Here is a 14,483-nt window from a genome sequence, read left to right as displayed (position 1 = left end):
TATGTGATATATGACATCTATTACGTTGTTGTATGTGATATATGACATCTATTACATTGTTGTATGTGATATATGACATCTATTACATTGTTGTATGTGATATATGACATCTATTACATTGTTGTATGTGATATATGACATCTATTACATTGTTGTATGTGATATATGACATCTATTACATTGTTGTATGTGATATATGACATCTATTACATTGTTGTATGTGATATATGACATCTATTACATTGTTGCATGTGATATATGACATCTATTACATTGTTGCATGTGATATATGACATCTATTACATTGTTGTATGTGATATATGACATCTATTACATTGTTGCATGTGATATATGACATCTTTTACATTGTTGTATGTGATATATGACATCTATTACGTTGTTGTATGTGATATATGACATATATTACATTGTTGTATGTGATGTATGACATCTATTACGTTGTTGTATGTGATATATGACATCTATTACATTGTTGTATGTGATATATGACATCTATTACGTTGTTGTATGTGATATATGACATCTATTACATTGTTGTATGTGATATATGACATCTATTACGTTGTTGCATGTGATATATGACATCTATTACATTGTTGTATGTGATATATGACATCTATTACGTTGTTGTATGTGATATATGACATCTATTACATTGTTGTATGTGATATATGACATCTATTACATTGTTGTATGTGATATATAACATCTATTACGTTGTTGTATGTGATATATAACATCTATTACGTTGTATGTGTGTGTGTGTGTGTGTGTGTGTGTGTGTGTGTGTGTGTGTGTGTGTGTGTGTGTGTGTGTGTGTGTGTGACCTTTCTCCGAGGCGAACATAGAGATGATTTTGTTTCTGGGCTTCTTTTCTTCCGGGACGGATGGCAGCGGTCGAGAGTTGTGATTGGTCGACTGGGGGTCCTTGGCTCCTCCTCCTTGGCTGCTCATTCTGACAGGGGGGGCGGGGGGCTTGTCCTCACACACACCGCTGTCGCACATCTACACACACGTAGACCTGGGAGGAAGGAAGAAAGTCCTCCATTATATCATCCGTGCAGAGAATTTTAAAAAAAGCCACATCAGTGTGTAAAGGATATCACCACATGGGCTCAGGAACACTTCAGAAAACCACTGTCAGTAACTACAGTTGGTCGCTACATCTGTAAGTGCAAGTTAAAACTTTACTATGCAAAGACGAAGCCATTTATCAACAACACCCAGAAATGCATCGCTGGGCCCGAGCTCATCTAAGATGGACTGATGCAAAGTGGAAAAGTGTTCTGTGGTCTGACGAGTCCACATTTCAAATTGTTTTTGGAAACTGTGGCCCTCGTGTCCTCTGGACCAAAGAGGAAAAGAACCATCCGGATTGTTCTAGGGTGAAAGTGTAAAAGTCAGCATGTGTGATGGTATGGGGGTGTATTAGTGGTCAAGACATGGGTAACTTACACATCTGTGAAGGCACCATTAAGGTACATACAGCTTTTGGAGCAACATATGTTGCTATCCAAGCAACGTTATCATGGACGCCCCTGCTTATGGTTACATCCCGAGTGCTATGTAGCGTATGATGGTTGATTAGTTTGCTATGTAGCCTATAATGGTTGATTAGTTTGCTATGTAGCCTATAATGGTTGATTAGTTTGCTATGTAGCCTATAATGGTTGATTAGTTTGCTATGTAGCGTATAATGGTTGGTTAGTTTGCTATGTAGCGTATAATGGTTGGTTAGTTTGCTATGTAGCGTATAATGGTTGATTAGTTTGCTATGTAGCGTATAATGGTTGATTAGTTTGCTATGTAGCGTATAATGGTTGATTAGTTTGCTATGTAGCGTATAATGGTTGATTAGTTTGCTATGTAGCGTATAATGGTTGATTAGTTTGCTATGTAGCCTATAATGGTTGATTAGTTTGCTATGTAGCGTATAATGGTTGATTAGTTTGCTATGTAGCGTATAATGGTTGATTAGTTTGCTATGTAGCGTATGATGGTTGATTAGTTTGCTATGTAGCGTATAATGGTTGATTAGTTTGCTATGTAGCGTATAATGGTTGATTAGTTTGCTATGTAGCGTATAATGGTTGATTAGTTTGCTATGTAGCGTATAATGGTTGATTAGTTTGCTATGTAGCCTATAATGGTTGATTAGTTTGCTATGTAGCGTATAATGGTTGATTAGTTTGCTATGTAGCCTATAATGGTTGATTAGTTTGCTATGTAGCCTATAATGGTTGATTAGTTTGCTATGTAGCGTATAATGGTTGATTAGTTTGCTATGTAGCGTATAATGGTTGATTAGTTTGCTATGTAGCGTATAATGGTTGATTAGTTTGCTATGTAGCCTATAATGGTTGATTAGTTTGCTATGTAGCGTATAATGGTTGATTAGTTTGCTATGTAGCGTATAATGGTTGATTAGTTTGCTATGTAGCGTATAATGGTTGATTAGTTTGCTATGTAGCGTATAATGGTTGATTAGTTTGCTATGTAGCGTATAATGGTTTGTTAGCTTGCTATGTAGCGTATAATGGTTGATTAGTTTGCTATGTAGCGTATAATGGTTGATTAGTTTGCTATGTAGCCTATAATGGTTGATTAGTTTGCTCTGTAGCGTATAATGGTTGATTAGTTTGCTATGTAGCATATGATGGTTGATTAGTTTGCTATGTAGCATATAATGGTTGATTAGTTTGCTATGTAGCGTATAATGGTTGATTAGTTTGCTATGTAGCCTATAATGGTTGATTAGTTTGCTATGTAGCGTATAATGGTTGATTAGTTTGCTATGTAGCGTATGATGGTTGATTAGTTTGCTATGTAGCCTAAAAAATATTCTGTGCCTAAAATTCACATTTCTATCACAATTATCATACTGTAAACATGGTAAGCTAACTTCATTAAAATTAATAGTCCTGTCAATAGCATGGAATTACAATTCAAATGTAGTTTTTTTGTAAGCCTTTCAAAAGAATTCAAAATATGAAAAATGAATGAAAATTAATTTAAGCCATCAGACACTTGAAAAGTGGCACATCACATCTCTAATGTAATCATTTGAACTTTTCAACAGAAATAGCACTGCAAAAATATTAAGGACATACTTCTGTATTTTGGTAGTTATGCTGTCAACATTTAACACGATTTCTTCAACTTGGACTTGAAAGCATAAATAGTATAAACACTTTTAACAGTACAATTGCGCACCAAACACGAAGCAAGGCCAAAGCGCATGCATGGTGCAGGAGAACAAAGGACTTCTTTCATTTAAGGTTTGTGATAAACCATCAAACTCATTCGTTAAAAGGACTCTATAGTAATATAAAGCGAGTTTTTCTGGACATTATCATGCAAGAAAAGTTTATTTTTGGGACCGCGATCACCACGTAATGATTTTTAAAGGTTGCATTACAAACATTTAACTGTCCCATGTGATCAGCCAGTGCGATTGGAAGTCCATGCTCAATTATTGCCTCCGTAAATAAAACTTCGGCATTTATCACATCCAAAGAATCTGTTTGGGCGACGAAAAACGTTGAAAGTTTTCCACTTGTATCGCTAGCAACGGCATTAGACTTGTGTTTTTTTTGTCCCAACGTGGTCTTTTACATCGCTAATTCCTCCGTGTCCGATCGAAAAATCTTGTCTGCACAAGGTGCAATTCGCGTAGTTTTCACCCTTTTTTTTTTTTTTAATTAATGAAAAACCGTATTTTTTATCACTGCAACCGTAACCCGGAATAGGTTGATGAAAACCGTACGAATTACGGGAAAACCGGAGTAGTTGGCAGGTATGAGTGTTAGTTAGTGGACCATACATGATGTGAGACAGTATGTAATGTGTTAGTTAGTGGACCATACAGGTAAAAGCCAGTAAATTAGAATATTTTGAAAAACTTAATATATTTCAGTAATTGCATTCAAAAGGTGTAACTTGTACATTATATTTATTCATTGCACACAGACTGATGCATTAAAATTTTTATTTCATTTAATTTTGATGATTTGAAGTGGCAACAAATGAAAATCCAAAATTCCGTGTGTCACAAAATTAGAATATTACTTAAGGCTAATACAAAAAAGGGATTTTTAGAAATGTTGGCCAACTGAAAAGTATGAAAATGAAAAATATGAGCATGTACAATACTCAATACTTGGTTGGAGCTCCCTTTGCCTCAATTACTGCGTTAATGCGGCGTGGCATGGAGTCGATGAGTTTCTGGCACTGCTCAGGTGTTATGAGAGCCCAGGTTGCTCTGATAGTGGCCTTCAACTCTTCTGCGTTTTTGGGTCTGGCATTCTGCATCTTCCTTTTCACAATACCCCACAGATTTTCTATGGGGCTAAGGTCAGGGGAGTTGGCGGGCCAATTTAGAACAGAAATACCATGGTCCGTAAACCAGGCACGGGTAGATTTTGCGCTGTGTGCAGGCGCCAAGTCCTGTTGGAACTTGAAATCTCCATCTCCATAGAGCAGGTCAGCAGCAGGAAGCATGAAGTGCTCTAAAACTTGCTGGTAGACAGCTGCGTTGACCCTGGATCTCAGGAAACAGAGTGGACCGACACCAGCAGATGACATGGCACCCCAAACCATCACTGATGGTGGAAACTTTACACTAGACTTCAGGCAACGTGGATCCTGTGCCTCTCCTGTCTTCCTCCAGACTCTGGGACCTCGATTTCCAAAGGAAATGCAAAATTTGCATGGTTGGGTGATGGTTTGGGGTGCCATGTCATCTGCTGGTGTCGGTCCACTCTGTTTCCTGAGATCCAGGGTCAACGCAGCCGTCTACCAGCAAGTTTTAGAGCACTTCATGCTTCCTGCTGCTGACCTGCTCTATGGAGATGGAGATTTCAAGTTCCAACAGGACTTGGCGCCTGCACACAGCGCAAAATCTACCCGTGCCTGGTTTACGGACCATGGTATTTCTGTTCTAAATTGGCCCGCCAACTCCCCTGACCTTAGCCCCATAGAAAATCTGTGGGGTATTGTGAAAAGGAAGATGCAGAATGCCAGACCCAAAAACGCAGAAGAGTTGAAGGCCACTATCAGAGCAACCTGGGCTCTCATAACACCTGAGCAGTGCCAGAAACTCATCGACTCCATGCCACGCCGCATTAACGCAGTAATTGAGGCAAAAGGAGCTCCAACCAAGTATTGAGTATTGTACATGCTCATATTTTTCATTCTCATACTTTTCAGTTGGCCAACATTTCTAAAAATCCCTTTTTTGTATTAGCCTTAAGTAATATTCTAATTTTGTGACACACGGAATTTTGGATTTTCATTTGTTGCCACTTCAAATCATCAAAATTAAATGAAATAAACATTTGAATGCATCAGTCTGTGTGCAATGAATAAATATAATGTACAAGTTACACCTTTTGAATGCAATTACTGAAATAAATCAAGTTTTTCAAAATATTCTAATTTACTGGCTTTTACCTGTACATGATGTGAGACAGTATGCAGTGTTAGTTAGTGGACCATACATGATGTAAGACAGTATGCATACATGATGTGAGACAGTATGTTAGTTCAATGGCTTCAAAACCCTCTCATGGACCACAGCCTTCAACAAGTAACGTCATACAGGAAAGACGGAAGCAGCACTTATAACAAAGAGCTTTCATTCCATGTTCTTGCAAACACAGCTCAACACACGTTATTTCCACAGCTTTCACCTCTTCTTCTGCACTTACCCGTCTGCTGCCTCTTCCCGGAGGACCCAAAGAACCGTTGTGACTAATCTGCCTCCTCACCAACTCACCACTGTCCTCTCCTCTCCTCTCAGGGCAGGTCTGGGCCTGCAGCCTCATTCCTCAGCCTGGCTGCCAGGTGGACAAGTGTGTTCTTGCCCCCCCCGCTGGGTAACAAATATTAGCCTAGAAGTGTGTTCTTGCACAATTATTCCCACTTACATTAGTGGTGTGTGAATGCTGGCCGAGCTGGGACACGTTTTCTTCTCTCTCACCGCAGGAATCTCATTCATAGCTGCAGGGCTGCGACCGTGGACTTCCAGCCCGGATGCCAAACCCCACGCTTTTCAGTCTGACACTCACCCAATTTAACCCGTTCTCATGACTAACTCCGACTGACTGACCGAGATAACCAATCCCAAGACTAATCCATCACTACCTAAAAGCAGTGAAGTTGTCACGTTGTTATTTTTTTTGCAAATATTAGCTCATTTGGAACATGATGCCTGCGACATGTTTCAAAAAAGCTGGCACGAGTGGCAAAAAAGAGTGAGAAAGTTGAGGAATGCTCGTATGCTAAGACTAGATGTGACCATTTAAGACTAGATGTAACAATCTAAGTCTAAGACTAGATGTAACAATCTAAGTCTAAGACTAGATGTGACCATTTAAGACTAGATGTAACAATCTAAGTCTAAGACTAGATGTAACAATCTAAGTCTAAGACTAGATGTGACCATCTAAGACTAGATGTAACAATCTAAGACTATATGTAACAATCTAAGTCTAAGACTAGATGTAACAATCTAAGTCTAAGACTAGATGTAACAATCTAAGTCTAAGACTAGATGTAACAATCTAAGACTAGATGTAACAATCTAAGTCTAAGACTAGATGTAACAATCTAAGACTAGATGTAACAATCTAAGTCTAAGACTAGATGTGACCATTTAAGACTAGATGTAACAATCTAAGTCTAAGACTAGATGTAACAATCTAAGTCTAAGACTAGATGTGACCATCTAAGACTAGATGTAACAATCTAAGTCTAAGACTAGATGTAACAATCTAAGTCTAAGACTAGATGTAACAATCTAAGTCTAAGACTAGATGTAACAATCTAAGTCTAAGACTAGATGTAACAATCTAAGACTATATGTAACAATCTAAGTCTAATACTAGATGTAACAATCTAAGACTAGATGTAACAATCTAAGACTAGATGTAACAATCTAAGTCTAATACTAGATGTAACAATCTAAGTCTAAGACTAGATGTAACTATCTAAGTCTAAGACTAGATGCAACAATCTAAGTCTAAGACTAGATGTAACAATCTAAGTCTAAGACTAGATGTGACCATTTAAGACTAGATGTAACAATCTAAGTCTAAGACTGGATGTAACAATCTAAGTCTAAGACTAGATGTAACAATCTAAGTCTAAGACTAGATGTAACAATCTAAGTCTAAGACTAGATGTAACAATCTAAGTCTAAGACTAGATGTAACAATCTAAGTCTAAGACTAGATGTAACAATCTAAGTCTAAGACTAGATGTAACAATCTAAGTCTAAGACTAGATGTAACAATCTAAGTCTAAGACTAGATGTGACCATCTAAGACTAGATGTAACAATATAAGTCTAAGACTAGATGTAACAATCTAAGTCTAAGACTAGATGTAACAATCTAAGTCTAAGACTAGATGTAACAATCTAAGTCTAAGACTAGATGTAACAATCTAAGACTAGATGTAACAATCTAAGTCTAAGACTAGATGTAACAATCTAAGTCTAAGACTAGATGTAACAATCTAAGTCTAAGACTAGATGTAACAATCTAAGTCTAAGACTAGATGTAACAATCTAAGTCTAAGACTAGATGTAACAATCTAAGTCTAAGACTAGATGTGACCATCTAAGACTAGATGTAACAATATAAGTCTAAGACTAGATGTAACAATCTAAGTCTAAGACTAGATGTAACAATCTAAGTCTAAGACTAGATGTAACAATCTAAGTCTAAGACTAGATGTAACAATCTAAGTCTAAGACTAGATGTAACAATCTAAGTCTAAGACTAGATGTAACAATCTAAGTCTAATACTAGATGTAACAATCTAAGTCTAAGACTAGATGTAACAATCTAAGTCTAAGACTAGATGTAACAATCTAAGTCTAAGACTAGATGTAACAATCTAAGTCTAAGACTAGATGTAACAATCTAAGTCTAATACTAGATGTAACAATCTAAGTCTAAGACTAGATGTAACAATCTAAGTCTAAGACTAGATGTAACAATCTAAGACTAGATGTAACAATCTAAGACTATATGTAACAATCTAAGTCTAATACTAGATGTAACAATCTAAGACTAGATGTAACAATCTAAGACTAGATGTAACAATCTAAGTCTAATACTAGATGTAACAATCTAAGTCTAAGACTAGATGTAACTATCTAAGTCCAAGACTAGATGTAACAATCTAAGTCTAAGACTAGATGTGACCATTTAAGACTAGATGTAACAATCTAAGTCTAAGACTAGATGTAACAATCTAAGTCTAAGACTAGATGTGACCATTTAAGACTAGATGTAACAAACTAAGTCTAAGACTAGATGTAACAATCTAAGTCTAAGACTAGATGTGACCATCTAAGACTAGATGTAACAATCTAAGTCTAAGACTAGATGTAACAATCTAAGTCTAAGACTAGATGTAACAATCTAAGTCTAAGACTAGATGTAACAATCTAAGTCTAAGACTAGATGTAACAATCTAAGTCTAAGACTAGATGTAACAATCTAAGTCTAAGACTAGATGTAACAATCTAAGACTAGATGTAACAATCTAAGTCTAAGACTAGATGTAACAATCTAAGACTAGATGTAACAATCCAAGTCCAAGACTAGATGTAACAATCTAAGTCTAAGACTAGATGTGACCAATCTAAGTCTAAGACTAGATGTAACAATCTAAGTCTAAGACTAGATGTAACAATCTAAGTCTAAGACTAGATGTAACAATCTAAGTCTAAGACTAGATGTAACAATCTAAGTCTAAGACTAGATGTAACAATCTAAGACTAAGACTAGATGTAACAATCTAAGTCTAATACTAGATGTAACAATCTAAGACTAAGACTAGATGTAACAATCTAAGTCTAAGACTAGATGTAACAATCTAAGACTAAGACTAGATGTAACAATCTAAGTCTAATACTAGATGTAACAATCTAAGACTAAGACTAGATGTAACAATCTAAGTCTAATACTAGATGTAACAATCTAAGTCTAATACTAGATGTAACAATCTAAGTCTAAGACTAGATGTAACAATCTAAGTCTAATACTAGATATAACAATCTAAGTCTAAGACTAGATGTAACAATCTAAGTCTAAGACTAGATGTAACAATCTAAGTCTAAGACTAGATGTAACAATCTAAGTCTAAGACTAGATGTAACAATATAAGTCTAAGACTAGATGTAACAATCTAAGTCTAAGACTAGATGTAACAATCTAAGTCTAAGACTAGATGTAACAATCTAAGTCTAAGACTAGATGTAACAATCTAAGACTAGATGTAACAATCTAAGACTATATGTAACAATCTAAGTCTAATACTAGATGTAACAATCTAAGACTAGATGTAACAATCTAAGACTAGATGTAACAATCTAAGTCTAATACTAGATGTAACAATCTAAGTCTAAGACTAGATGTAACTATCTAAGTCTAAGACTAGATGTAACAATCTAAGTCTAAGACTAGATGTAACAATCTAAGTCTAAGACTAGATGTGACCATTTAAGACTAGATGTAACAATCTAAGTCTAAGACTGGATGTAACAATCTAAGTCTAAGACTAGATGTGACCATCTAAGACTAGATGTAACAATCTAAGTCTAAGACTAGATGTAACAATCTAAGTCTAAGACTAGATGTAACAATCTAAGTCTAAGACTAGATGTAACAATCTAAGACTATATGTAACAATCTAAGTCTAAGACTAGATGTAAGAATCTAAGTCTAATACTAGATGTAACAATCTAAGACTAAATATTAGCTCATTTGGAACATGATGCCTGCGACATGTTTCCAAAAAGCTGGCACAAGTGGCAAAAAAGAGTGAGAAAGTTGAGGAATGCTCGTCAAAGACTTATTTTGGAACGCCCCACAGGTGAACGGGCTAATTGGGGAACAGGTGGGTGCCATGATTGGGTATAAAAAGCAGCTTCTGTGAAATCCTCAGTCGTTCACAAACAAGGACGGGGGGCGAGGGTCACCACTTTGTCAACAACAAATTGTTTAAGAACAACATTTCTCAAGCAAGGAATTTAGGGATTTCACCATCTACGCTCCGTAATATCATCAAAAGGTTCAGAGAATCTGGAGAAAATCACTGCACGTAAGCCATGATATTACACACACCTTGGATCCCTCAGGCGGTACTGCATCAAAAAGTGACATCGGTGTGTAAAGGATATCACCACATGGGCTCAGGAACATTTCGGAAAACCACCGTCAGTAACTACAGTTGGTCGCTACATCTGTAAGTGCAAGTTAAAACTCTACTATGCAAAGCCAAAGCCATTTATCAACAACACCCTGACATAAACGTGTGGGCAATGCTGAAGAAACAAGTCCATGTCAGAAAAACAACACATTTAGCTGAAATGCACCAATTTTGTGGTCAAAAACTCAAGCAGAAGCTTGTGGATGGCTACCAAAAGCGCCTTATTGCAGGTAAACTTGCCAAGGGACATGTAAGCAAATATTAACATTGCTGTATGTATACTTTTGACCCTCACATTTGTCTTAGATGTGTAATGTGTCATGAGACATGCAAATATAAATTATATACAAAGAGGATAAAAGTAAAGGATATTAAATGTGCACAAATATAGCTAATGATGATGCAATATGTACATACAGCTAGCCTAAATAGCATGTTAGCATCAATTAGCGTGCAGTCATGCACTGACCAGCACTCCAACATCAACAAAGCTCACCTTTGTGCATTCACGCACAGTATAAAACTTTTGGTGGACAAAATGAGACCAAGAAGGAGTGGAAGATTTGACATGTAAACAAACTGTTGCGTCACAGTCCACACTATGGTGAGTTCAAGAACCGCCAAACTTAGTAGGACAAAGGGATGTTCACCAAATACTGTCGTCAGTGAAGCATAAACACAAACATATTGAACATTTCTAACAATTGGGAAGACAGAGCATATTTTATTTTCATTATGTTTGTTTAATTTAACTTGAATGTTTCAAAGTTTACATTTCAATTACAATGTTAAAATATAAGAGAACTACAAGTTTATTGCATTCTGTCATGTCTGTGTAATCATGTTTTGTTTTAAGTCATGTTTTGTTTAGTTATAGGACTCTTTAGTTTCTGTCTTTTCACTCCCTTGTCTTGTTTCCATGATTACCCCATTAGTTTCACCTGTTCCACGTTTGGACTCATTGTGCACTCTTGTCACCATAGCAACCCATTAGTTTTCACCTGTCACGTCACGCACCTGTTTCACGTCTTGAGTCACGCACCTGTTTTCGTTAATCATGTCTGTAGTATTTAAGTTCATTGTTTTCAGTTTGTCTGTCTGACGACCTCACCACATTTATGCTCTGTCCATGCCTGATACTTCTTTCTAGTGATGGGTTGATGAGGCCTCATGAAGCGCTTCGACACATTGCAAAGCTGTATTGATACTGTGTCGATACTGTGTCACTAAATACTGACATCTGCTGGACATTAAAAATCCCTACAGGCAACCTATGGACCGACTCAACTGACACTGATTTGATGCCCTAGTACAGGGGTCACCAACCTTTTTGAAACCAAAAACTACTTCTTGGGTACTGATTAATGCGAAGGGCTACCAGTTTGATACACACTTGATACTAGATGTAACAATCTAAGTCTAAGACTAGATGTAACAATCTAAGTCTAAGACTAGATGTGACCATCTAAGACTAGATGTAACAATCTAAGTCTTATACTAGATGTAACAATCTAAGTCTAAGACTAGCTGTAACAATCTAAGTCTAAGACTAGATGTAACAATCTAAGTCTAAGACTAGATGTAACAATCTAAGTCTAAGACTATATGTAACAATCTAAGACTAGATGTAACAATCTAAGTCTAAGACTATATGTAACAATCTAAGTCTAAGACTAGATGTAACTATCTAAGTCTAAGACTAGAGGTAACAATCTAAGACTAGATGTAACAATCTAAGTCTAAGACTAGATGTAACAATCTAAGTCTAAGACTAGAGGTAACAATCTAAGACTAGATGTAACAATCTAAGTCTAAGACTAGATGTAACAATCTAAGTCTAAGACTATATGTAACAATCTAAGACTAGATGTAACAATCTAAGTCTAAGACTAGATGTAACTATCTAAGTCTAAGACTAGAGGTAACAATCTAAGACTAGATGTAACAATCTAAGTCTAAGACTAGATGTAACAATCTAAGTCTAAGACTAGATGTAACAATCTAAGACTAGATGTAACAATCTAAGTCTAAGACTAAATGTAACAATCTAAGTCTAAGACTAGATGTAACAATCTAAGTCTAAGACTAAATGTAACAATCTAAGTCTAAGACTACATGTAACAATCTAAGTCTAAGACTAGATGTAACAATCTAAGTCTAAGACTAGATGTAACAATCTAAGTCTAATACTAGATGTAACAATCTAAGTCTAAGACTAGATGTAACAATCTAAGTCTAAGACTACATGTAACAATCTAAGTCTAAGACTAGATGTGACCATTTAAGACTAGATGTAACAATCTAAGTCTAATACTAGATGTAACAATCTAAGTCTAAGACTAGATGTAACAATCTAAGTCTAAGACTACATGTAACAATCTAAGTCTAAGACTAGATGTGACCATTTAAGACTAGATGTAACAATCTAAGTCTAAGACTAGATGTGACCATCTAAGACTAGATGTAACAATCTAAGACTAGATGTAACAATCTAAGTCTAAGACTAGATGTAACAATCTAAGTCTAAGACTAGAAGTAACAATCTAAGACTAGATGTAACAATCTAAGTCTAATACTAGATGTAACAATCTAAGTCTAAGACTATATGTAACAATCTAAGTCTAAGACTAGATGTAACAATCTAAGTCTAATACTAGATGTAACAATCTAAGTCTAAGACTAGATGTAACAATCTAAGTCTAATACTAGATGTAACAATCTAAGTCTAAGACTAGATGTAACAATCTAAGTCTAATACTAGATGTAACAATCTAAGTCTAAGACTAGATGTAACAATCTAAGTCTAATACTAGATGTAACAATCTAAGTCTAAGACTAGATGTGACCATTTAAGACTAGATGTAACAAAGTCTAAGACTAGATGTAACAATCTAAGACTAGATGTAACAATCTAAGTCTAAGACTAGATGTAACAATTTAAGTCTAAGACTAGAGCTAACAATCTAAGTCTAAGACTAAATGTAACAATCTAAGTCTAAGACTAAATGTAACAATCTAAGTCCAAGACTAGATGTAACAATCTAAGTCTAAGACTAGATGTAACAATCTAAGTCTAAGACTAGATGTAACAATCTAAGTCTAAGACTAGATGTAACAATCTAAGTCTAAGACTACATGTAACAATCTAAGACTAGATGTAACAATCTAAGTCTAAAACTAGATGTAACAATCTAAGTCTAAGACTAGATGTAACAATCTAAGTCTAAGACTACATGTACGGTAACAATCTAAGACTAGATGTAACAATCTAAGTCTAAGACTAGATGTAACAATCTAAGTCTAAGACTACATGTAACAATCTAAGACTAGATGTAACAATCTAAGTCTAAGACTATATGTAACAATCTAAGTCTAAGACTAGCTGTAACAATCTAAGTCTAAGACTAAATGTAACAATCTAAGTCTAGAACTAGATGTAACAATCTAAGTCTATGATCATGAACTGATGAAGTCTCCTCAGAAGAGAGGTGAAACCTCTTCTAGTTGAGAGTTGTATAAATGATAGTAAAGTCAACATGATGTTCTTTACAAGTGGATGTACGACTCTATATTTAACTTATATCAATTCATTATTGGCACATTTTAAAACACACTTATGAATTTTGGTCACTTTTTCAACACGCCCTAAGACTTGGGGGTCAACTCGCCGACGCAAGCACGTCCTCACAGACGCACAATCACACGTCAATGTGTTTACAGGAAGTGGACGATGAGTCTTTTGTGTTCAGCTTCTATAAAAGGAGATTGTGCGGCTGGAAGAAGTGATGACCACGCCAGCGCACACGTCGGACACCCGCACACAAAAAGCAACAGGAAGAAAGAAACACACCCGCAGAAAGAAACACACAACAGGAAGAAAGAAACACACCCGCAGAAAGAAACACACAACAGGAAGAAAGAAACACACAATGTGAAGTGACCACTCAGTGAGTGAAGTGTAAACTTGACTTCCTGTTATTCAAACATAACTTCAGTCGCTGGCCATTGTTTCCCATCAATGGTCAAAGGTCATTAGCTCACAATCTTACACACATGCTAACTGTTAGCATTCCTAAAAATGTTGGTTAGTTAGGGCAACCCAAAATGTTCAAAGAGCAATATTGGACCAAAAATACAAAAAATAAATCTGTCTGGAGCCGCAGTAAAATTAAAAGTCTTATATAAGTCTTATAATGAAGACAACACATGGTGTAAGTGTCTATATTAGCCTACTTTTAA

General features: G+C 35.9%; 1 protein-coding gene across 2 annotated transcripts in view; it reads right to left on the bottom strand.

Moving 5' to 3' along the window:
- The window catches only part of LOC133571930 (serine/threonine-protein kinase PAK 2-like), a 73,415-nt gene that overhangs the window by 45,127 nt on the left and 13,805 nt on the right, over positions 1-14,483 (bottom strand). Inside the window, exons 1-2 of one of the 2 annotated variants that reach the window (XM_061924467.2) lie at positions 5,730-6,048; positions 849-1,042 (exon numbers count right to left, since the gene is read on the bottom strand). In XM_061924467.2, the coding sequence (XP_061780451.1) occupies positions 849-1,026 (178 nt within the window). In that variant the 5' untranslated portion in view covers positions 1,027-1,042; positions 5,730-6,048. Of the gene's footprint in view, positions 1-848; positions 1,043-5,729; positions 6,049-14,483 lie in introns of those variants that run through there. The other variant, XM_061924466.2, reaches the window with a different exon arrangement.

This window comes from Nerophis lumbriciformis, linkage group LG29 (assembly GCF_033978685.3).
Source record: "Nerophis lumbriciformis linkage group LG29, RoL_Nlum_v2.1, whole genome shotgun sequence".
Classification (NCBI taxonomy): Eukaryota; Metazoa; Chordata; class Actinopteri; order Syngnathiformes; family Syngnathidae; genus Nerophis; species Nerophis lumbriciformis.
The sequence above is the reverse complement of the archived record's forward strand: the minus strand, read 5'-3'. Positions and strand labels throughout refer to the sequence as shown.